We start from the raw sequence: 25003 nt of genomic DNA on the forward strand, positions 1-25003 counted from the left end.
TGTGTGCATGCAAGGATGGGTTGCTGTGATTTATGCTTGTATGGCAATGCTGCCTACGCGGGGGGATTGCTTTATTCTGGGATGCCCTGGAGAGAGGGTCCTAAACCTCTCTGAAGTTGGTGGTGAACTTCTCTGCTGACTTCTCTAAAGCTCTGTTGGGGGATTAAATTAATCTCAGCTTGCTTGAATTCATCTATTCAAGCAGATGCCCAGGCTGAGATTTTATTTACTGATGTGGGTAAGAAACCTATCTAAAACTATTCATGCCTTGGAGGATATTTTAGCCTGATACCATAGCTGTGGTCTGAGGCTCTGCAGGATGCCTGTATGAAATCCAGACCTTCAGGTGGTTCTTGGTACTTTGCAGTTGTTTCAAGCTGAAGCCTCAGCAGCATGTAGGTTGGTGTAGCCCATCTGCGGTGCATGTTGAGGGTGTGAAGGCTTCTCACCTCTTTCATTCTCACCTCTTTGCTTTCTGTATAAAAGTCGTTTTGGTTGCACGTGAGGCTGTAGGTGGGTTCTCCCTCCCCCTGCAGAGGTCCAGGCAGGACCAGCTCTGTGTGTGGGCAGCACTGGGCAGGGGGTGATGGGTGTGGGCAGCAGTTCCCCCAGGTGCTGAGTAAGAAAGCTGCAGAACATCTTCGTCTGCAGCTTTTGTGCCTGTAACCTGCAGTGGCTGCATTGAGGACTTTTTGGGGTGTTTGTGTCTTGCCCAAGGAGGTTTCTGGTCTCTCTTTTGGGTGTGGTTTTGCTCTCAAACTTCAGCTTCTGACAGCGCACTGCTGTACGGGTATTATGACTTAGCACTGTGTGCCTGTCCTTAAATATTTTCTCACCCAGCTTTCTAGCTAAATCAGGCTTTGAGTGCATTCAGTGCTGGTAAATGGGATGAGCATCACACTGGGAACCTCTCAGCTTTCATCTGCTTCTTTAGAATAAAAGACTGGCTTCAAAAGATCAAAACCTGAAGGTTATTTACCTGTAACTGGATTTTTTTCTTTGAGCAGCCAGCAGCTCCCAGGTGGGTGTGTGGGGATGCCACTCGAAGAGGAAGCATTTGATTTCCAAGTAAAATTAGATTGCACATTCGATTCTCAGTAACGCAAGTGCAAGACTTCAGTAAAGACATTTTCTGTAGTGCAGGGTTTTAACGTCTCCCAGCAGATACAACTGAATTGCACTGCAGCAGCCAGCTATTGTCTTATATTTAATATGTAAGCACTTGCTCAATAATTAAGTTACTATGGCAGTTGTACTGTATTGATGGTCAATTATGAGATACACTGATAAAAGGGAGGATGTGGCTGTGTTATCAGGTTTGGTGTCCACCTTGGAGATTCCTGCAGCAGTCAGGTGAAGGCTTGGGAGTTGTATATTTTGGTATTTTCTCCAGGTATTTGTTCCCATGCAGTGTTTTCAGGGGAGGCGAGTGCTCACTGGGAGATCAAGAATCCCTCTACTAAAAGGATTTTTTCTCTGGCGAGAGAGTCCTTCGCACCACCTTACCTTGCAGTTGCTTGCTCAGAGGTTGTCACCTCCTGCTGCCTTGATCTCCCACCTTTCATCCCACTGGTGGCTTTCCCACGCTTTGTGGAGGCACCTCACATGTCTCGTTTCTGCTGCACTCAGTGAGTGCAAGGGGCAACATGATCCCATCTGAGACACCTCCTGGCAGTATGAATGACTGTATTAATGTCTCTGTCACCTGAGAGCTACTCCACAGGGAATCGTAACATGTGATTAAAGAAAGCAGTTAAAAACAGCTTAGGAAGCTGGATTAGGTACATGACAAGAAGGGGGGGTCTGGATTACATGAGGAAACATCAGACTTGACGGGAGTGTTTTCTGACTGTTGGGCTTAGTGGTGTCATGTACGGTTTTAATCAGATTTAAATAGTGGCAAACATCACAGGCTTAATGGATTTCAGCTTTATTATTGGGGCTTTGCTTAGAAGCAATTTGGATTTTCAGCTGTGAGCCAGCAATGCGAGTGTATTCATGGTGACATTAAAAGGGATTGGAAACCCAGGACCGACCTTGCATTTAAATACCACATGCCTATGTATGGGGATGGACCTTGTCATCTTTCTGTCAGCCTCAGGACTTCGATGTGTTGTTAAGCTCAGCCCTGTGTTTTTTCCAGAGATGGTGTATTTGGCTCCGTTTCATGCGTTGATCCCAGCAGCTAGGTAGCTGAACAAATGACTTGCTCCACCTCAAAGGCTTGGTTGCTCAAGATGAAGCAAGATGGCGATGTGTTTTTGCAGTGATCTGGAGGGCTTGTTTTCTGTGTTTGGCTTCGATCTTGAAGTTGCCCTAAAGTTGGTCTAAAATGGTCTCTGCCCTCTGTTTTAGGGGTGGTGGGTTGCTCTCCTTGACCTTCCCATGGTGAGGCTTTTTCTTGGCTGTGCCAGTTTTGGGTGATGTGGCTAGAGGGAAAACAGCCTCTGAGGATACTGACACCCACATTTCTACAGAGCCATGGTACTGCCTCCAAATCTGACCCCTCTGGGTGGCTTTTTTTATGTAGTGGGAGATGCCTTGCAAGACATCAGTGTTGGAGATGGTTTTGTACAACATGTTTGACTTTGCTCGGAGGATTGGTAACGAGAGACAACCTCGTATGACCAACACTTAGGGATTGCCTGTCTAGAGCTGTCAGGGACAAAAGTTACCACTTTGTGACAGTTGGTCACTGAGGTCTGTTCAGCTGGTCGGTGCTCCCAGTCCTGCATGAGCCGGAAGAGGGGGAAAAGGGGAACATCGATGCTTTTCAAGTTCCCCTTAGGAGTAGCATGTGGCATTGTTCCTTTATCAGTAAAGGGAAACATATGTGTTCCTATGCCTGCTGTGTTGTCTGTGCCACCTAAAACCACCAACCTACGGTTTCAGGTACTTCCAGCTCTGAGCTGAGCATTAGTGATGATGTTTTCCCTTAGAAGGCCAACGAGATGTCTGTAAGGTGTTATTTCAATCATCTACTAAATCCTGGCTTTCTGTCTGATGTAGCCATTCAAGCGCTAATTGCCTTTGATTAAGTCAATCGTTTGCAGAGTGAGTGGGTTAATTGGGTATTGTGGAAGCAATCAATCTAATCAGCTGCTTGCATCCATGGCTGAGGCACTACAATGCAGCAGGACAATAATTGTTTTATGAGCTCCTGGAAGGCAGCAGAGGCAGACTGGATGGCAACAGGAAACCCTTCTCTGCAAAATGGCCTTTAAGAAAGGTAATTTGCATGCTAAGTGCTCCTTAGGAGAGGACTGATTAAGAGCTGGGAAATTTTCTCCTCTAAAACGTGTGTGCATGAGAAAATGGTTGGTGTTGGTGTCAGGGTGTGGGCACATGAGAAGTCTTGGGCTCCTTTGCCTGGCTAGGGGAGATGTGATGAGGATGTGTTGGCCTAGAGGCTGGGGGATAAGGGTCGTCTTAAGGGGGATGAATCACTCCCTTCTCACACCTGTGAGAATGTGATGTGAGAGATGCCAGGCACCATCTTTACATAAGGTGTGCACCAAGAGCTTAACTCTTTGCCCTTCTAGGGACAAAGAGACTGGTTTGCAGGATCACTAAACACGTTCTTGTTCACTCCTTGCTGAGGCTTTCATTTCCAAAGCACTGAACTATGCTTGAGCAGTAGCAGCTCTTGGTGGCTCCTCACCTGGTCTGTGCAGGAGAAAACCCTGGGGGGAAAAGAAGCCCATCTCATCAGCAAGCCTCCGAGGTCCCCTCTCCCTCCTGCACGCGTGGATGCTGACATCTCCAATACGCCTGTATCTGCACTGCTGAACATGTAACCAGCAGGAAGTGTATTTATCTGGAGATGACTGCAGAATTATTTTCAGGGAAGTTATAAGCTCCTCAGCACAGCTGCAGACAGGGGAAGCAAGCTGCTGGCGCTGTGCAGTGGAGCAGGGGAGCGGATGCAGCCTTGACTGTAAGCTCTCGGTTTTCTGTCATTCCTTAACACTGGGGCTACATTATGGTTTTGGAAGGATGAGTTTGTCTCTGGACAAACAGTGGTGTTTTCACTCCATGAGAAAATTTAGTGTTCCTTTTTTAATAATTTTTTATTGGAATGCAAATGCTTAAAAAATTCAAATGGAAGTCATTGAAATGTCTTGCTTTGGCGGTGGCTGAATGCTGCAGGAAGAAATATTACAACTTACAGCAATCAAACCAAACCATTTACACTGACACAGCCAAACAACAGGTGTACGGTTCTTTTTGCAACACTATTCAAAGTCCAGTTTGTAGGGAAACCTTAGAATATATCACCTTCTCCATCCAGCCCTCTGGCTATGGACGGCATGGTTTATTTCAGAAGAAATATCCCTCAGATTCTTTGTCTTAAAAGGAGGTTGTGACATTGGTGTCAGTGGTAACATGGGATGTCAGGCATTTGCCACTCAGCTGCTCCAAATAATTATGCAATTCCGTAACCTTGCAGAAGATGTGGGCATGGCGTCTCCAGCAAGTACCTATATACTGTTCTGGTTTAATTAACATCTGACAATGTTAATATAGCAGACTACTCGGCTTCTGACATACAGAGAAGTGGCGACATATACCCTGCAATTTTAGCAGCAAAGTGATGTGGTTGCATTTAAATCTTCTCCAAAGCTCTGAATTGGGGTCAACGCACTTTGACTGCTTAGAGGAAAGAAAATCTACTTCTGTAGGTGGAGATGCCCTGCCCGAACTCTAGGATAATGCGGTTGCTCTTGGATTACACACACAAGTAAATTTTCTCTTATTTCAGCCTGCTTTGTCTTGCCGTGAGACAAGAAGGCAGGAAACAGCACAGTGAAGTCTTTGGGCTCAGCTATGGTATTGGCTCTGTTGCTGTGCTCGGTTTTGGATACACTAACGTGTTTCTCCTAAAAGCCTTGGTCCAGACCTGTTTTTACCACTGCCCTAGAAATGTCATGGAAACAAGCAGTTCTGATGCCTCTGTTTCCAGGTGAAATTGCAAAATAAAGCACAAAAGAAGCTGAAGAGCAGATGTGGTTTAATTCCAAGTTTCTAATGCTTTATTTAGGATGAGCAAAAGCAAAGTCCATGCATGTAGGTTTTTTTCAAGCCAGTGGATCTGATTGTCCTCCTCGCAGGAGGGTTTTTTTCTTCTCTGAGAATAAAGACTGCAACTGAAATAGTAATTTTGGGTACTTCCTATAATCCACAGTCTCAGAGACCAAAAATCCCGTCATTAACTAAGCACCATAACGGCTTTCTGAGGTGGGGAAGTAGCAATACCCCCCTTAAAAAATGGGGAACTTGAACACATTGCTGGCAGAAGTTGGGTTGAAAGACAGTATCTATGTCACATTGTCTCGACAGAGAATCTTCTCCTTTGCTTCCTCTGTGGCCTCTTGGATGGTAAGAAAGCTGGGCTAGACTAAAGCACCCAATGGATCCTTCCGTTTTTAGATGCCTGGCTTGGAGGAGCTCCAGCCACCAGCTCAACAGAGCTGACACAAGGCCATGCAATGTCTTCTTTTTGGTCAACCAATGTGGTGACACTGTTTTCTTTTCTGTGCAGTGTTTTAGCTGTGGTGATGAAGTGAGTGTGGAAGTGACAGTTCCTCGTTTTACCTGGGAAACTCCATTAATGGGTCAAAAATACCCACTCCGACTGTGCGATTTCAGGTTATATTACGTGCCCTCTGTTGGCTAACTTTGTCACAACTGCTTGGTGGGTTTTTTTACAAGTGTTGCTGATTTGTGCCAGAACTGCCTACAAAGGCAAGTGATTGGTTTTATTTCTTGGCGGGCGGCTGAAGTGATGCGGAAAACTTGATGACCGAACAGCAGCGGTGTTAGCAATGCAAGAGTGATATTTCTAAAGGGTGCCCGTAGGCGCTTTTCACCAGGTGGCTCTTTCTGCAGTCGTGGTTGTGTGCTGGTGATCAAGTGGGATGACAACAGGCAGCCGCACCCTTCATTCCGTGCCTTGGGAGAGGAAGCAAATGTGTTAGCTACATGATGCCACACGGTCCAACACCAGCAATCAGCAAATGTTGTAGGGCTAGTGGTCGTTTTGCTTCAACATAAGCAGAACAGCCTTCATGGAGGTCTGAATTTGGCCAGATACCTCTAAATACAAAGCTGTTGCTAAGGTAGTGCAGCCCACAGAGACGAGGAAGAGATGGTTTGGTTCTTCAGCTCCGATGCCCCCCAGTGTAAGATCTCTTCCCTGTTCAGCCTCCTTCAGTTTTGTTTCTCAACACCTTCTCTAGCCGTTTTCACAATCCTTTAGCTCAGGATATAGAGGACACGTCTTGCTGACATGCTGTTTGCCTGGGGAACCTGGATGGGTTCATGTTAGGTTCAATTCCAGTTCATGGTGGTTTGCACTGATCGGTGTTGACAGGGGTGCAGGCAGCAGGTTTGGGCAGAGCAGAGGAACAGCTCCCAAGGACACAGCACTTGAAGAAATGAAGGAATAAAGAGTAAGAAAAGAAGCAAGCAAAAGATTTATGAAAATCTGTACTGAAGTACAGTGAAATTAGCAGCTGGCTTTGTCAGAGCAGCCAGGAGCTCCTTTACAGAGGTGGCTGGTCTGGGAAGAGCTGGCATGGGAACCCTGGAAAGGGAAAACACTTAGTGTTGAGTTGGTTTTTTTAATTCTTCCCTGGATTTGAATTTGGATACTGTGTTTTGCCACAAGAGGTTGAAAAGAGAAGATCAAAATGATCTTCTCCCCTAGTGCCTATGCAAGAAGGCAGGGAAAGCTGGGTTTCCAGCCTGAATTTGACACTGGCTCACTGTCTAGTCCTGGGCAGCTCACCGAACCTCTCTGGGCTTCCTTCTCTTTGTATATAACGATTATGATCCCCATCTGCCAGGGGTAAGCATTAGGTGGACTTTAGAGGTTTGCAATTATTTGAGATCCTTTTAGGGCAAATGCAGAGTCACTTTATTCTTCATCCCTTAAGTGTTAAGAAAAATCACAGAAAATGTATTGTGAAGGGGAACAAGTTTAATAAGGAATGCCTGTGGCATCCTTCATGATTCAGAAGTTCGAGATGAAACATTCCAGATGAATGAGTGGATGATACCCACAGCCAAGACTTGTGGAGCTGAGCTGCTCTGAGGTGGAGCCACCGAGAGCTGAGCTCTGTGTGCCCAGCATGCTCTCCTGAGCCAACCAAACCCCAGATGGGGATTTCTGAAGGAAAAGATGGGTTTTCCTTCTGCATCCCCCTGCATTTGCATTTGGAGATGTCCTCCTCTCATTGTCTCTCCTCTCTTTTGCTTGACACTGATGTTCTTTCCTCCAAACCCAGCTCTCTCCAGTCCCCCTACGAGATGTTAGTGGTCCCCAGATGTCAGCCACAGGGAGGTAGCAGGGAGGCTCTGAAACCATCTCTGCCGTTCAGTGGAGTGAATAGAAATGGCTTTTGAAGTACTGTCTAGTTGCTCCAACTGGCTTGGCATTAAAAATCATCACTCTTTGGGTAACAGAAACTGCCTGTCCTTGGTTTGTAAACTGCACGCTTTGAGAGCAAGCTGCTTGATGTTTTGCTATTGAAGAGAGCAGTCAGCAAACACCAGCCGTCAGAGCCCTGGCAGCATCTCTGCACCACGTTAAGCAAGTCTTGCATTTTATAAATGTATCAGCTGAGCATCACCTACTGCCTGTCTCCTGTCAGAGAGATATTATTCCTCTTCAGCTCCGTCATGTACAGCCCACTGTAGGTTATGTAGCATCTTTGCTGATATGAGCCTGGCAGGTAGCAGCATCTGACTCTGAATCAGTCAGAGCTTTGGTTCCCTGGCAGTTAATTCCTACCACAGCAGTGATACCAGTGCATCAGCGTGGGCCTTTCCCGCGCTGTCGTCAGATCGGCTGCCCTTGTCTGGGCTTCAATGGCTTTCTTGGCTGCTTCCCCTTGCTTAGACTTCAGATAACCCTGTTCCCTCTGGGTTCTTCTCCTTCTGACACTGCAAGTGCCCTCCAATGGATTAGCCATGTCTTTTCACTAGAAAAAGTACGTAGCAAGCCCACGGTTGGGATAGGATTGAATTGATGGGCTGAATTAGCCAGTTCTGCTCATGGCTTTGGTGGGGTCTCTTCCAAGCTGGATGGGTGGACCAGAGAAGGAGCTTCAGACCTCTAATTCCTTTGATACATTGGTATCGGTCCTCTGGGTTACTGGGCTGGTGTACATGGATACAGCTGCCAGTGCACACGGGTGATGATGCTCTTGCGTGGGGTGGAGCGCTTGCCCTGCACTGGAGGGATGGGAGGGCTCAGAGGTGGAACAGTGCTGTGGCATCACCAGTTGTCCGTTGCTGTGGAATAACTGAGGGTTCAGCTGTCCCATCTGTCTCTCTACATAGTGACATGAACTGGGTTGCTGCTGGATCTGGCTGGCCACGGGGAATGGCAGGTTTGTGGGAGCGTAGGCAGCAGGGACTGCTGGATCTTATGGGGGGAGAGGTGCACACCCTGCCTGTGCTGACTCTCTCGTGCGAGTGAGCTGTAAATAGCGCGTAATGCAGGCTCTGAAATGAAAACACCCATGCAGGTTCCTGGGTGGCAGTGCACACCCATTCCAGGGGGCAGGGAGGCCCCACATTTTAAAATAGAGCCCTGCTGTATAGAATAAAGAAACAAAGGAAAGTCTGGTGACAGCTTTAAGTATTTCCACTCCTTCCATCTGCATCAAGTTATCAGCCCATTTGCAGTACTGCGTGCCAGCCCTTGGATGCATCGGTCGGATTTATGATGCTCTCTGTGGTTAGCATTCAGCATTAGCGAGAGCACGGGCTTTGCCATTGCACTCATTTATGGCAGATGTCGATAGCTTTGCCTGGCATTCAGCAAAAGTCCCTTGGAGGATCTGGAGAAAGTAAGTTTTGTAAGTCCAGACAGAAAAAACTGGTATTTTCACTGTCTGCAAAAGTACATTTAGCTAGATGGGTGCCTTCCCTTTGGTTAGCATCTTGAGTCTTTGTTCATATCACTCTTCTTCCTGTCTTTTCTCATCATTAAATGTGTGTCTGTCTGTGTGCATTTTTTCTTGCTTTAGGTTTTTAAGGCATGGAAACATATGGCATGGATACAGGATCGCTTGTATCTACAGTCAGTGTGGAGAAGCTGGTTGAGGTTTTTTTTTCTGCATCTTTTAATCTGTGGTTTAAATCAGTCCTATATCAGGACTGACAAGTGAAAAGCAGGTTGAATGAGGAATTTCTGCACACCACTGGTTTGTAGCGGGTAGGCAAAGGGAGAGGCTGCCTGCTGATTCCAGAGCCACTCCGCATATTAAAAAAAAAGTTTAGTTACTTTGCTGAAAGTTGTTATAAAACATGTCATTTTTAACTTTAAAATCCTAGTTCCCAAGAGCCAATAACAAAAAATCTAACAAGTGTGAAACTAAGGAAGGGAACACTTTTTCAGTGGAACTCCTGTATAATTAAATAAATGGAAGACGACCATCAAACTGCTCTGTTAATATTCACAAAATTTGTATTGGACAGTTATTGGGGTTTCTTTGTTTTGAAGCATTTAAAATAAGGGTGTCAATTAAACTTGTTGTGAAATAAGTTGCGTGTTGTGGCTGCTGCAGGAGGTGCTAGCAGAGATCAGCTGTAATTTCTTTTCTGATTTGAGGAGTTAAGATTTTTAGATTCTTTTTTGTCTTTCTGGCTCTTTTGAGTTTTAAATAAAGTATGTGTATTTTGAATAGCGTTCCTCCTGAGCAGCAAATCCACCCATGGGGCTGATACCCAGGGAGAGAGAAGAGGCACTTGGTGGCCAGTCGGGCTGCCTGGCGGCAGTGCCTGGGGGCTGGAGGGGCCTGCTCCGAGGGGAGATGGTGCCGAGCCTGGCTCAGTGGCTTTCTGAACCAAAGTGTGCTGAAGTCAGTGGGAAGAACTGCAAACGTTTCCCCTTTTTCCATGTGAAAAATGTATTTGTGGCTTGCTCTGATACATCCATCCTCCCTGAACTACTTTCCCTGTCTGTGCACACCCTCTTTTTCATTTTTTAGCAGCACCAACGCGGGAGGACAGATCTTGCCTGCCTTTCCCTTGCTGCAAAAGTACTACTTAATGTGAGTAAGGCGAGCAGCATCCCCCGTGCCAGGACCTCCGGCAGGGACACAGCCTTGCTCTTCAAGTTTTTGCCTGTGTTGCAGCACGGGATGCACAGTGGAAATCCCCCTTTGCCTGCCACATTGCGGTGTTGGAGTAGGGACATCTGTGAAACTCAAGCTGTTGGAAAAGAGCAAGAGTGGAGTGAGAAGGGCAAATCTGAAGGAAAAGGCCTGTTCATGTCTTGAGCAATCCAGCCACATATTTGGTCTGCTTCGTTTTGAAGTCGAAGTTCATCTCCTTTTCTTTACCCTATCTCTTTTTTTTAAATACAACGTTTTATCCCTGGTTCTCAGCAATTGATTTCTGCTGCAGGGTACCGAGAAGGATTTCTGTGGAAGAGAGGACGTGACAACGGGCAATTCTTAAGCCGAAAATTCGTGTTATCGGAGAGGGAAGGAGCACTGAAGTACTTCAACAAAAATGACGTGAGTACCTGGGGTTGCTGTATGTGGGCAGGGAATCGCAGCTGTAAGAGCATCTTTGAACAATTCCTAGGCCACCATTTTATTTATAGTTTTACAGTTTTCATAACCATTGAATCTCTGATCAATCCAGGACAAGGGTGCCAGGTACAGCTTACCGGTGTTTTTAGTAGGGTTCGCTCTTGGTCCACCACCACTCACAGTGAGACACCCTAACTGGCGATTTTACACATTCCTGCTCTGCTGAGTCAATAAGGCTTTTCTTAAACTACCAACGGAGGAGTTTTTTCTCAGCTCTGGCTCTGCATCATCCAGCTGATGTGGGTTCCATATTTGTGGCTAGCTTGTGAGGAAGGTAACGGCCCCTCATAGTGGTCACTGGGGTCTGAAACCTCCTTTTCATGGCAAGGCAAGCAATCCAGAGGAAAAGCCCCCTAGTTTTCTGCTCCAGCGTCAAGCAGTGGGAAGCACTTGTCTTTTCCCAGAGCGCATTTCATTTATTGTAAGCGAGAAATGGAGCTATTACTGTGAAAATTGCATTTGTGATGAATGGGTGGATGCTCTGTCGTTCTGCATCATGTAATGGAGGAAGCCAAGATGTTTCCTCTGACCTTTGAGTCTCCCCTGAACATTGCTGCTGAGAGCAGCCCAGGCCGAGCCACCAGCCAGTTTTCTCATGTAGTTGATGCAATCGTGGTGTCATGATGAGCCACGCCATGCAGGGGAGGGGAGCATCCAGCCACACTTCTCGATGCCCAGCGGCCAGCTTTGATAGCACTGTCGTTGTCTTCAGCTTGGTGTGGTGCAACTGCATCTCATGGACAGGAGAGAGCCAGTCATTACCGAGGGAGAAGTGAAAGTCCCAGCAGCTGCCATTCGGTCACTATTGACTGTTCCGGTAGTTTAAAGCTGCTTTGCTTGCTGTTGACCATAGCCTTGGCAGGAATGGCATTGTCTAGATGCATCCTCTTTGCTGGGATTTCCCTGCTGTGGTCACCCAGGGCAGCTGTGTGCCCACGGCAAGTCCCCAAGTTCCCAAAGCGGCACTTGCATCTCGACCAGCTCAAGGGCTTCTGTGTGGTGCTGGGGATCACAGCACCGCTTCGTGACCTTCTGCTGGCCCCTGCTGTGTCCTAAAACTGCTGTTACCAAGAGCGTAAGCTTTCTTTTTTGGGATGTTTTATTCACACTTGCTACTTCACTTCTCAGTTGAGTTCTGAAAGGGTGGTAAACTTCTGGAGATGTTTTGTAGGAAGGCAAAGCACACTATAAAGTTCAAGTGACCTGCCACAGAAGATGCAGGTGAAATGGGTGCCTGGGAGGGATTGATCCAGGCTCACCATTGGGTTAACCCCACTAAGAGGTGGGCTGTAAGGTATAGATTTGCCCTTCTGGAAAGAAAGTTCCCAGTTTGGAGGACAAATGGAGGAGCAGAGTCAGAAGCCAGTGGTTCATGTGAGAGGATGGGACTGGTGGGAATGTGGGCGAGGTGCCCCCTGCCTGCCTAGTCCCAGGTCTGATGTTGGCAAGGGGGATAATCCTCAGTTTTCTTGGGCAAGGATGAACTGGTTGTGAGTGCCTGAGATGCAGAAAGCTTCCTCGTCTGTTAGTTAGCATTCTGGTTTTGTTTGGTTTTTTTTTGTCTGGCTGCATGGTTTGTTTTCTTCTTTGGTAGTACTCCACCTGGTGTAAATGCTCGTCACTTATCATTAGGTAGAGGCTGATCTAGGAGTCAGGAGACAGTTGAACAGAGGCTGGGGCAGGAGGCACGGTGAAGATGCTTGTCTTCATAGCACATTATCCTATCACAAGACCTGGCCTGTCCATCTTGCTCCTGGGCTGAAACCTTTCTCCCCTTGAACCCCGCTGAATTTTGCAGAAGAGCAGATCATTCTCCCAGGCAGGCAGAAAGCACTCGTTGCCATCCAAGCACAGTCTCTGATATCTCATCATCAGGCAGCTTTGTGGGCTGGGAGTTGTTTGGGGTTTTTTTTGGGTTGTTTCTTTTTAAGCTAATGGCCTCAGTCAGGATTTTTTTCTGACCAAGTGAACTGATTTCTGGTTTGAAAGCCAATTGTCAGGTGTTTGCTCACTCAGCTGTGTGTTCCAGGCAAAAGAACCCAAAGCAATTATGAAGATTGAACATCTAAATGCGACTTTCCAGCCTGCAAAAATTGGAAACCCACACGGACTGCAGATCACTTACTTGAAGGACAATAGCACAAGGAACATCTTTGTCTATCATGAAGATGGCAAGGTGAGAGCACGGAGGAAAAAGAAGGGTTGGGTTGTGGTCCTGCGGGGTTGATGCTGTTCAGAGCCAGCCTGTGGCCCACCAGGCTCTAACTGAGCTGGGAATTGCTGGGGGGGTGTGGGAGGGGTGGGAGTATGGGATGCACAACAGCTTTGAGCATGTTTATCACATCTCTCCAAGAAGGAAAGTTGCAAACTGTGTCTTCTAAACAATGAGATGGAATTGCTGTTCCTCTGCTTGCAAATGGAAGGAATTGCTGTTCCTCTGCTTGCAAGTAGGCGCAGAGACAGAAGCGTTTTTAAGGCAGGCTCCTCAGTGCCCAGAGAAGGAGAAGGGGTGAACAGAGCAATGAAAGGTGAGGGGGATTGATCTGAGGACTCATAAAAGAGGAGTGAACTGGATTGTAGGAGAACTGAGCAACTGGTCATTTCTCTGCCTGTTGTACTTTATAAAATGCAAACCTGCATGTTTATATTGAAATAAATCCCCTTGCTTCAATGCCCTTGTGACTCTGAAGGGAGGTGTGAAGAAGACGGCTCATGGGTCTGGGATGGTCGTTTGCACGAGGACAGCGGGGTGTGGAGCCTAGGGCAGCGAGGGGGGGTCCCAGCCCTCCTGGAGGGTGTCAGAGGGGTCCCAGCCTGTGGGGCCAATATGAAGAACAGTGACAGTCACCATACTGCCCCTTGAGTCTTGTCTCCGTGGACTGGTGTCCATGCAGAGAGCAGACCCAGGTGAGTTTGCAGTGGGTGCCATCTCACAGCCTTGTTTTAATATCTTTCCTCCTTTCCTCCCTCCCCCAAATATTTGGGGCTCCCCATAAAATAGCAGCAGCCCCGGAGTGGCCATGAAATCGGAGCCTAAAGCTGTCATGTTCACGTTGCGTCTACTTTCCTCTGGCCATTGCAGTGCCTTCATCCTTTGATGCTACATCCCGTTCAGCGCCCTGTCTGTCGGAGAGGCTTTCTGAGGGCGATGCCTTGTGGAACGGCACAGTGGGGATTTGCAGGATTGTCTCAGTGCACAGCCCATTCCCAGCTGTTCCCCCAGGCACGGTGAGCCAGGCAGCCCTGCTAGGGATAAGCAGTCAGCGCCCATAGAAGAGTCTCTCCTCTCCAGATTGTATAGGCCAATAAAGCCACCAAATCCCAAGATATTCTTCATTTGCAGGTGAGCAAATCTGATTTTACCTTTGCTGCCGCTCAGGCTCTGGGTGCGGTGGAGCCAGATGATGCCCGTTGTGCTCGCAGGGCTGTGCTGCAGAGGCTGGATGTGGTTCCGGTGTAGTGCAGGCACTCCTGACAGGAGGAAATCACTGTGTTGGGTTAATTAGTGGCATCACCTGGTTTTGTACATGCACAGAAATGTGCATGTAATATGCATTCATACACATGCTTATATGCATATAATAGATGTGCATAATAGATGGTCAGCTTCCCTGGCCTCTCGCACCCTGTAGCACAGCAGGGTCTCGCTTCATGCGTTTCAGGGTCCCGGGGAGCTGCTCCAGCAGGGCTGCTTCCAAATGTGCCCTCCCCTCCATCGCCTCTGTCTGGTGGTTATTAAAGTCCCATGGTGTGGAGTAGGCACTGGTTGTCGCCAGGTGCTGCTTTAGCACAGCAAAGTATCACTTGGGTTGTTCTCAGGTACCTCCCTGGCCACTGTTTAAACCAAAATAAGAGGAAGAAGCTCTTTCCTGTGAAAGCTGCATCCCACATCATGCCTGTGTCTGTTTTGCTGGGCCTTGGTGGTCCACTCAGCCCAGCTGCAAGGATCGGAGTCAGGTTTTACTTTTATTTGGGTTTTTTGGGTTTAAAATATTGAGCTTTCTGCTGGGGGTTTGTGGAAGGAGCAGTCTCGGAGGTCTCACGCAGTTGCTCCTGCCTTTGTGTCGGTGGTTTGGCAGGAGGCGCTCTCATGCCATCCGGTAACGGCCAGGTTGAATTTCTTTCAACTTCTCTGAAATTGGTCTGCCTCTTTGGCTGAGCAAGGGCTGCAAGAAGATCACACTCCCTGGGTTAAGCTACCATCCTTTGGGACTGGAGGCAGCCCCGGGCCTCAGCTGCAGTCCCCTGCTGCCTTTTGCTCCCTCCCATACTCACCCAGCAGCCCCAGGGTGTCCCCTTGTACCCCAGAGGTGCTGCCTCAATCTGATCCGAAGCACTCGAGCCTGATTTAGGCTCGTATTTCTGGGGTTTGATCCCTCCCTGCTGAATCCTGCCACTGATCTATCTGGCTGGCCTCCCAACAGGGCAGGATTCAGGGTTTTTTTTTTCCACTGAGCGGCTCGGCAGTAATCCAGAGCTTCTCATGCTGTTCTCTGCTTGGCTATTCTGCTGCAATACCCCAGAAGAAAGTGGGCTTATCTCTCAGATGGGATAATCCCACATGTGCTTATTCAACCCCTAAAAGAGCTGGGGGAGCCCTGCCACTCTGGTGGCATTTGCTGGAGTAAGGCACCCAAATGGATAAAAAAAAGATGGATGGACGAAGCAGGTCACCGTGCCGCCACCCCAGAGCTTCACGGGGTGGGACAGCATCGTGCGACTCAGCGTGTCCCGATGGCAAACAAGAGACTGAAACCAGCCCCGGTACCCTGCTCAAAATGGACATATCTGGGTGCTTTCGTGGTGTGGGTGTCTCATAACAGTGGGTGCCTGGAGGGGCAGGGCAAGATGTGTGCTGGGCTGTGACCATTTTAAAGGATGTTCCTGTGGTCCCTTGTTAGCCCCTGCCCACCACCAGACATACTGAGCCAGCCGGGGTGGAGCTGAGGCACCTGTTGGAGCTCAAGACCAGTCCTTGGCATGGGGTGACTCCCCTGTGCAGATGCCCTGTGTCCTGGAGGCGCCTGAACGGGTGCTTCTTGCCGAGGCCGTCCCTCCACTGGGCGCAAGGCTGGAGCCAGCCTTTACCTGCCCCCTAATCTCCATCTGGGCGTGGGAGGCAGGAAAGCTGCAGCAGTGGATTTCCCACTGCTCTGGGCTCCTGTCTGGGGCTGAAGCTCCCTCTGCAGGGCTTCTCCTGGAAACCACAGCAGGAGCAGCTGGTAAAGCTGCAGTGTGCTGCTGCCATCCCGGGTGTTACCATCACCCTTAGGATGCTCGGAGATGGGCTGAATTTCCAGGAAAGGCCACTCTTCGGGGTGCAAACCAAGATCTTTGCATCTTCTCGGGACAAATTAATGAAATGCTCTTCCCCTGTGCTCCTTTCCGGAGCCACACCAGGAGTTTTGAGGACAGGAATAGGTGGCATGAGGGGATTGATCAGCAGCAGGAGGAGCTGTAGTGGAGGGCCTCATTCCTCGAGCCCTGGGGATGGATGAGCAGGAGGTGTGGTGTGAAGAAGTTGCATTTTTATTTGAGGTTGTCAGTCTGAGAGTGCCACGGCAACGTGGGTGGCTCTGGTGCAGGATGGAGACTGGAGAGACACCAAGGCGGCATGCGGAGGGGGAGTCTGCCGTGGCGCTGCAAGCAGGCCAGGAGGAAGCTGAGAGCCTGGAAAAGCCATTTGCAAAGGTGCAGGCAGTTCATTTTCTCTGCTTGCTCTGAGACATAAATCGGTGAAAGGAATCTCTGCTAACAAGCTAATGAGACAACACCTTCCCGTCTGAAAACACGGAGCAGTTTAATGTTGTTTTAATACATCAGATATAATCTCCTCGCTGTATCTGTGGCATTGTTCATAATTATACAGACAGAAAATTTTTAGCAACTGAGCCTTCAGGCTTTGCATATGCAGGCGTAGGTTTGTATAAAGAAAGGTGGTGGTGCCCCTTCCTCCAGCGATGGGCGAGCAATACTCCGAGAAGCAATCGGCGGTTGGAAGCCAGCGAGGGTTTCAGCCTCTGCTTTTCTGCAGGGTGAAATCCTATCTTGCATCACGATCGAGGAGGAGACCTGCAAATATATATACATACATAAATATATAGCCATCTATTTGGTCACTGTATGAAATATCAACATTTTAACATTACAGCTTATTTTTCATTACCTCCAGCCTGGTTTGGCCATCATTAACTTCAGGAGCCAATTCCTCTCGCTGATCCTCTTTGTGCTGCTATCTGGGGTCTGCTTAGCTGCTTAGCATAGGGAAGCAAGTGATAAGTAAATAAAACCTCAGAGAAGTAGGTCAGAGTTTTCCAAAACATTGTTTGTGTTTGTCCTATTATGGTTGGGGTTTCCCCCCCCCCCTTCAACTTGAAGTAGATTGACAAGCCAAAGCAAAGTGTTTGAACTTCTAGCGGGTACCTGTTTGCCATGTTAGACCATTTTTGAGGTACCTCCAATCAGCTCCTTAAAACTGAGATCTCCAAAATTACACATTTTTTTCCCCCTCAATCATTTTTAAAGCATAGAAAAAAATTAAATCTTACTGAAGGCTGACTTCTGCTTTGATATGGTCTTTTCTACACTACAGCAACCTCACCTGAAAGCTTGACAGTGTTTATTTTAGGATCAAGCCTGGCTCATTGAACCTGTCCCTGATGTGTGAAGCTTCACGTGTGTTAATGACCGCCAGATAGTTCAAGGTCTGTCTTCCTGCAGCTCAGCATCCTGGTGTGGGCAGCTGTTACATCTCCCTTCTGACGTGCCTTTCCTTTGCCCGTACCTTTAGACCACGAGGCAGTTATCTGAGAGCTCCTTGTGCGGATGACTTAAAAATAATGTGGCATTTCCAGTGAAACCATCAAAAAGGCATCCAGTGCAGCACAAGCTCTGTGGGTCTCACCAGAGGCAAATGAATAGATGGGTTTAAAAACAAATAAGTTTTAAAGCCACTATTTCAGAGGGGGGAAAAAAACCACCACCAAAAAACCAGAGAGAGATTTCTGCCAAGGAAAGGTAGAAGTGTCAGAGCATCTGGTAATTGAGCTGGGACTTCAGTATAACTGGGCTTGTCCCTAGAGGACTCGCAGATATGACTGATAGACTGGAGTACAAAGTTAAACAGATATTTGGCCACTCTTTTAGCAAATAACTGAAATATGTTGCTACGGCCTCAAAATTTGCATGGAGTTCAGGTGTTCCTTGCATATCCTGCCCACAGTTGGCTTGTGGTTTCTGGAGGGACTGGGTGGGTAGGGGGTGCTGGGCAGGCTGCAGAGGTGTCGGGCTGGCTTTGCACCCAGCCAGCGAGTGCTTGTGGGGTCAAATTCAATGCTGGCGCTTGATATCTCAAATGCTGATTTGATGCTGGTTTCGCCAGTTCAGAGACAGGCTTAAATCCTTCCCTCTGCAGAGAGCCCCTTGGTGCTCACTGGGGTCTGCGGAGCAACGTGCATGTTTTGAAGCCTGGGACAACAGCTGGGTGTTCCCCATCCTTCACCTGTTCCCTGCCCTTTTTTGTCTGTTGTTCTTTTTTTTTAGGACTGCTGCTAAACTGCACTCTGTCACTTGGAACAAAGTGATGGGAGAGATGAAACGCAGCAAGATCACATTATTTTATGTGCAGACTACGTTACACACTATGCTTTTCTTTCTTTTTATTAGGAAATAGTGGATTGGTTCAACGCCATCCGGGCAGCACGTTTTCATTACTTACAAGTGGCATTCCCTGGAGCCAGCGATGTTGATGTGAGTTTTCCTGTATTTTTTTTTTCCTCCTCTTGCTTATATTTAGCATCTTGTTACCAAGCTGGAAGGCTTGGAGCGTGCTCCATCCTTCAGAGTGTTTAACAATTACGGGGCTGAAATTGTGGTGGGCTGTAGAGCCCACGTGCAGCACCTGTTTTGCAGCCTTGGAAACTGTGCGTGTGCACGCACACATGTTCACACTCAAAATGTGAGTCGTGCGTATGAGTAACTCCAGCACTGTCAAGCGTACAGAAGCCATGTCTTTCTCAAAGATTGTTGTTATAATATTAGAAGCTGAAACAAAGGCTGGCATGCAGAAAAGATGAAGGCAAAAGAGTGTTGGTGCTGTTTCCAAGCCTCTGGGCTGAGTTCTTGTGGGCAGGTCAATGCAGCCTGTCTTATAAATCTCTGCCTCCTGTTTTCCGGGAGCTAGGACTGCTAATTGCATTATCTTTTGCTAATATAATACTAGAGGCTCTATTAGTGCAAGCTGACTGTATGTGCCTTGTACTGCAATTGCTGTGTAACGTCACTGGCTCTGGACTTTTTGTTGTTGTTGGTTACTCTGTTATCTCCTTGGCTTCATAGATTTTTAAATCTAATTGCATTACCTGCCTTCTATTAATTACCTGGGAGGGGTCTAGTGGTGGTCCAGGGCTGGCTCTGGGCTGCAGGGTGTCTGTCCTGCGGCTGCCCGTGTGCCCCAAGGTCCCACCGGAGCCACAGCCTTCCTGTCAACCCATGCACCGACATCAGCTGCCCCAGATCACCCTGCTCCCTGGGGAGAACGAGGGGAGGCAAAAGAACAACAGTCCCACGGCTGGTGATCCCTGGCACAAGGGACTTGAGACCATTTTCTGATAAGAAGTTAAACTGGGCAAATACAAAAAACCGTAAGAGGAGCCTCGTTAGCTGGCTACAGTACAGTTGCTGTGCAGCGTATACTTTCCTTAATCACTTCTCTCCTTCTCCATATCCCCTACTTCTGTTAAAGCGGTTGGCACATCTGCATTGAATTGCCCCAGAAAAACCTCACAGACCTTAATAGAGATGCCATTTGTGCAGCAGTTGGTGAGAGGGTTCATATGCTCATGCCCTGACAGTGTCGATGGGAGACAAGCTATTTATATTTTTACTTATCATCCCCTTGTCATCTATTATTCTTTGGGGGAAAATTGTAACGCTCAGCGAGGTTTAGTTTATGAGCACTACCCCTCGGAGTGTTCAGCTTGGGGACAGCTCTGCAGAGGTTGCATTATGTACGCGAGGTAGCTCGGTCCTGGATGTTGCCATCATTTGCATCTGATTTATGGTTGCTCTTTCCTGCCAGAGAGATGAAAAGGTGTTAACTCTGAACAGGAGCCAGGTTAAATGCAGTAGAGAGGTATCAATTGCTCACACCACCCTATGAATGCCCAGGCTGCCTCTGCAGCTCCTGGGGAGCGAGGATCTCTGAAGGATGCTTTGGGGACCCATCTCCGGGGCGGAGGAACCTCTCTGAGCTGAGAGTGATGAACTCCTTGCTTAGAAAAGTGTCGACAGCCCTGTCCCGGGAGCCAAACGCTGGGGCTACGAACACTGCGGAGCCCTTTGCTGCCCGCGATGAAGCGTCTTATATGAAGATGCTCCTGGCTTCTGCAGAGCGGCTGTGTGATTCTCTGGGGTTGTATTTTGGGGTGTCTTTGCCCTACAAGCACACGGCTGCTTGACCAGAGCTGTTGTTGGGCAGTTAAGCATTGTGGGAGCGCAGTTTGGCAAGCGGAGCCATTAATAACTGGTTGAAATGAAAGGCAGGAGCAGGGGTGGGGAGGCAGAGCGACGCATGGCCAAGCTTGTTGGCCACATTTTTGTCATCTTTCATGAGGCTTTTAGAGGCATCTGCAAAGGTCTTGCAGCTACAGGCTTGTCTTCACTAAGCAGCGTTAAAAATATCCCTGGTGCTGGTAGCTGTTGTCAGCAGTATCTGCAGGAAGGGGGAGTGCATAGGCAGCATGTGTTAATGGGGTTTTAAAGGCAAATTGTACTTTGGGGCTTGCGTGAGGAGCTCCCACTGCATCTGGTGGAGGAGATGCATCACCAGAGCTGGCTGGTGAAGTGGGAGTTGGCCTGGGGGCTTCTGCTGGAGGGTGGTTGCTTTGTGGGCAAAGCGCTCAAAGGTGCTTCATGTTTCTGCACCCGCATCTTCTGAGGGCTTTGGAGAGGTGGGACCAAAGCATTCAGCCAGAGCTGTCTTGGGTGGGCTCGGCTTGGGCTTTCCTTCCAGTGACCCCCCAGCTCAGCCCCATGCGCCCAGTGACCCCCAGCTCCCTCCATCTGACGCTGCTCTTTTTTTCTCTCCTCTTTGGTTGCTCCAGCTGGTGCCAAAGCTTTCTAGAAACTACCTGAAGGAAGGGTACATGGAGAAAACAGGGCCAAAGGTAGGATATGAAATGTTTCTGCAGTCCCTCCAAATAGGAGTCTTGTTCTGTACGGGGCTGAGAAGGGTCCGCTGGTGGCACAAACCCACCCTCACACTAATATACATTCCCCACCTGGAAGCAAACATTAAAATGTTTCAAAACATTAAAACAATCCAGAACCACTTCACAGACCGACCACCCTGTCTCCCTTCTCACTGCCCGTTCCTGCAAGCCCACCTGGTATAGGTGACCCAGAGCCTGCCTGTGGTGGCTTGCAGTGGCCCAGAAGCCGCTTGTCCTCAATTCCCCCAACCCATCAGGCTCCTCCAAGTGCCTTGGTACTCCTGGGTCATGCCGCTAAGCAAGGAGCTGCGCTGCTTTGGTGTGTAATCCGGCATTTTTTGACTCTTCAGCAAACGGAGGGATTCAAAAAGCGATGGTTCACCATGGATGACCGACGGCTCATGTATTTCAAAGATCCCCTGGTAAGATGAAGGTGCCTGGACTGTCTGTTGGGAGTTCTCTGCAATAATAATAATAATAATATGCAGTGATGCTCAGGCTGGTGGGAGAGCCAAGAGGGCACTGAGATGTCACTGCTAGGTGGATCTGCCTGGTGTCCAGCGTGCAGTAGCCCCATGCACAGATGTTCACCAAACAGGCTTTGGAAATCCTGTGCACCGGCCGCAGGTTTTTCTGCGGCTGAATTTTGGATCCCTGGTGTTGGTTCGGTATCGTGGGTGCCCCTGGGAGGAGCTGGAGTGAGGCTTTGTGCGGTGGCTGGTGCTTTTGGTGTTTGGCTGCTGCACTTTGCTGATGGGGCTTCTGGGTGGTGCAGGGTGAGCCGTGTCCTGGCTGCGCAGGATGCAGAGCTCCCTGTCACGGTCGCGCCTGCCTGACCGCTCCACTGTGTCCTAGGATGCCTTTGCTAGAGGGGAAGTTTTTATTGGGAGCAAGGAAAACAGCTACAAGGTCCTGGAAGGGCTCCCGCCGTCCACACAGGGAAACCACTGGCAGCATGGGATAACCATCGTCACCCCAGATCGGAAATTCCTCTTCGCCTGTGAGACGGAGGACGACCAGCTGGAGTGGATTACGACTTTTCAGAAGGTTATAAGCCGGCCGATGCTGCCTCAGGAATACGCAGGTGTGTTTGCTGGCAAGGGCTGGAGGTCAGCCTCGGCCATTTATTTCCTGTGCGTTAGAGGATGGGAGGGATAGGAGGGGGATTGGGGATGCAGCGGCATCGCTCCCTCCTGTGCGGTGTGACCGGGACAGCCCTTCCCCGCCTGGGGGAGGATGCAAAGGCTGCCCAAGCAGAAAGGGACTCACGCTGGGAGGGAGGAGGAGGAGGATGGTGTCCTCTCTTCATCGCCTCTGGTGTGATGTCCAGGGTGCTGTAAGGATGATCGGTCACCCTGTCATAAGGATAATCGGAGCCAAGGAGCATTGGCATGACATGAACCATCCGCAGGGTGGGCTTGTGCTGGGCTGACACCGCCTGTCAGCACTTGTCCTGGTTTTAACTTAATTTTCTCTGTTTTTCTTTCAGTGGAAGCCCATTTCAAACATAAACCTTAGCTGGGACTGGCTGGGCAGACCTGAGGAGTGAGCTTCTGTTTACAACACAATGTGGTTTTATTTGAAATGTTAAAAATAATGAATAATAATAACAGTAATAATAATGATAATACTTCCCTTTCCCCTCATCATTCACTTGATCATGTCGGAAATCAAGAAGGGCAACAGCGAAACGTTGGAGAAGATGCTGATCCAACCTGAAATCCAGCTCTGTGGCCGCTCCAACGCACTGCTGGGATGGGTGGTCCCTGCAAACCCCATCACCCCACAGCTGCTGAAAGGGTCTCCCACCCGCCTTCGGCGGGGTGGCGAAGACTGTTGGTGGCGTGTCTCATGGGGAGATGGGGCTTCCCCCCACAAGCTGGCCCCTGTGCACTGGAGCTGAGGGTCCTCACAGCCCCGGCTCCCCACCAGCCCTTTCCCAGCAGCGCTGCAAGTCCCTGAGCTGCGACGTCCTTGTGGGATGTGAAGCACCGACGTGGAAACACCCAAAATGGTGATGTGCGAAATGGCTGAGCCTCCTGATGGCATCGGAGTAAATGATAAGTCAATTACCTCACCTGGGGAGCGGTGGTGATGCTGTACCCAGGCCAGGGACAAACGGGATTTAGAACTAGAGGAAAGCAGCATCGTTGGCCTTGTCAGCCTCGTTATCTGCCTAAGGAAGGGCATGGAGGAGGGGTGCTCAGTACAGGGGGAGCAGCGTTGCCCCCACACCCCCCAGCCCTGGGGCCCTGCGAGGGGAAGGGGGACAGGGAGCCATGAGGCGATGCCAGGGGAGGAAAGCTCTTGGGGTCGGGGCCTGCACCCCATCACTGCCCCGCTGTGCCCATGCTCATGTTCCTGGCTCATGGCTCAGGGGGGTTCAGCCTATTTTGGGAGCCGGGTGTGGGTTTGCGGGGGAGGGTGTGTGTTGAGTTTTCGGTGCAGTTTTGCTGACAGGCACCATAAAAGGCCACCCTGGGCGCAGCCCTCGGGCCGGTGGCAGGTTACTTCTCCAAACCAGTGGTTGCACTTTTTCTTTTTTTTTTTTTTTGATTCTCCTAATTTTTTATGTTGATTTCCCGCCCCGCCCCCCCCCCCCAAAAAAAAAAAAAAAAAAAGAAAAAAAAAGCTGCTTGAAGTGATGTTTCAGCGCTGTGTTGAGCACTGTAATTCCTGCGGTCGGGGCGGGTGGGCTGGGACCTGCACACCATGTGCTTGATTTTTATTAAAAAATGAAATTTGCAGCGTCTGCTCAAGTACCAGCCCCAGACACTGACCTGTCCAACGCGTTTCTTACGTTGGTGTGTGTAAATGAGAGCATCTCGTCAGCTGTATGCATTCGTTCTGTCACTGGTAAGACAACTGTGGTATTAAATGTCATTCGAACCAATAAATTATTATGTCAGAGCCGTGGCTGTGTTGTGCTGGGGCAGGGGAGGGGAGAGCGGGGTTAAAAAAAACCACAACCCAAACGAAACCACGCAAAAAATGAAAACTAGCAGGTGACGGGCCTGCCAGAGCCCTGGGGGTGCAGGACAGCCACAAAATCATCTGCCCCGGGCTGGCGCTGCTCCGCGCTGGGGAGGGCAGCTGCACACCTGTGTGTATTAGGTAAATACATTTCATGTTATCTATGTGCACATATTTATGTCTATTATACAACATAATATGTATTGCACTTGTGTGTGTGTATTATATAGTGTACATTGTATATACTACTCATATTTTAGGTCTATATGTGTACACACATACACAAAAGGTATCTATTTCTTAGGAATATAAAGTCTGTAGGAGGTGTTGACTATTCACACACCCTATAAACTGTGCCTAGCAGGTACAGCATACTATAATACAGGTTTACCTTAAGGGTCTTTTCCAACCTTAATGATTCTATATGTGCTGACTAGTGCTCATATGAACACGGCATGTATATATGTAGCTATCATTAGGCACAGACATTTAATTTAGCCTGATATAAATGAACTGTTTCATACACGCCTGTATAGCTAGAGACATTTTTATAATTGCAAATTTATAAAATATTTAATTGTATGCATGCATGCCTTTTATATAATAAAGGTAGGAGAACTACAGTGCATCTAGGCATACTATTTAATTTATCTTAAAAGTATTTCTAAATACATACTTTACACACACAGATTCACGCGTTCACACTTAAAAATCCCCAGGCGTGGCAGAAGCGGGGAAGGACAGGCTGGGCTAGTTGGTTGTGGTTACAGCTAGCTAGAATAATTATGTGCATGTGCAGGTAAGACTAATATAATTAATATTATAAATTACATGCCATACAATTAATTATTATATACACAAAAGCCTCTTCGTGTGCGTGTACATGTAGTTGAAGCTGTATTTTACACACGCGTATTCTGTGCCTAACGCTGTAATTGTGTATTTCGCACATAGGCCCCCCCCCCCCACCTGCCCCGCGACCGGCAGCAGGTGCACGGGGTCCCTGGGGCGCTGCCCTCCCCCCGGGCACCTGCGGCAGCCCGGCCCTGCCAGAGCCAGGGTGACCATGTAAACTCAGTCTTAGCCGTAGCGGCAGGGCACAAGAGGGGCCCGTTGCTGCCGGACACCTGTGGGCACCTTCAGCTGCCCCAAGCCAGGCACGGGCGCTGGCAGCCAAAAGCAATGAAATGACGTGGCGCTCGCCTGCTG

General features: G+C 48.8%; 1 protein-coding gene across 1 annotated transcript in view; it reads left to right on the forward strand.

The window, feature by feature from the left end:
* The window catches only part of ADAP1 (ArfGAP with dual PH domains 1), a 62371-nt gene extending 38640 nt beyond the window's left edge, over nt 1-23731 (forward strand). Inside the window, exons 5-11 of the mRNA XM_064461666.1 lie at nt 10420-10532; nt 12640-12786; nt 18276-18359; nt 20714-20776; nt 21172-21243; nt 21677-21905; nt 22311-23731. Coding sequence (XP_064317736.1) covers nt 10420-10532; nt 12640-12786; nt 18276-18359; nt 20714-20776; nt 21172-21243; nt 21677-21905; nt 22311-22339 — 737 coding nt within the window. The 3' untranslated portion in view covers nt 22340-23731. The remainder of the gene's footprint in view (nt 1-10419; nt 10533-12639; nt 12787-18275; nt 18360-20713; nt 20777-21171; nt 21244-21676; nt 21906-22310) is intronic.
* The last annotated feature ends 1272 nt before the right edge of the window (nt 23732-25003 follow it).

The sequence above is a fragment of the Phalacrocorax carbo genome, chromosome 10, assembly GCF_963921805.1.
Source record: "Phalacrocorax carbo chromosome 10, bPhaCar2.1, whole genome shotgun sequence".
Lineage (NCBI taxonomy): Eukaryota > Metazoa > Chordata > Aves > Suliformes > Phalacrocoracidae > Phalacrocorax > Phalacrocorax carbo.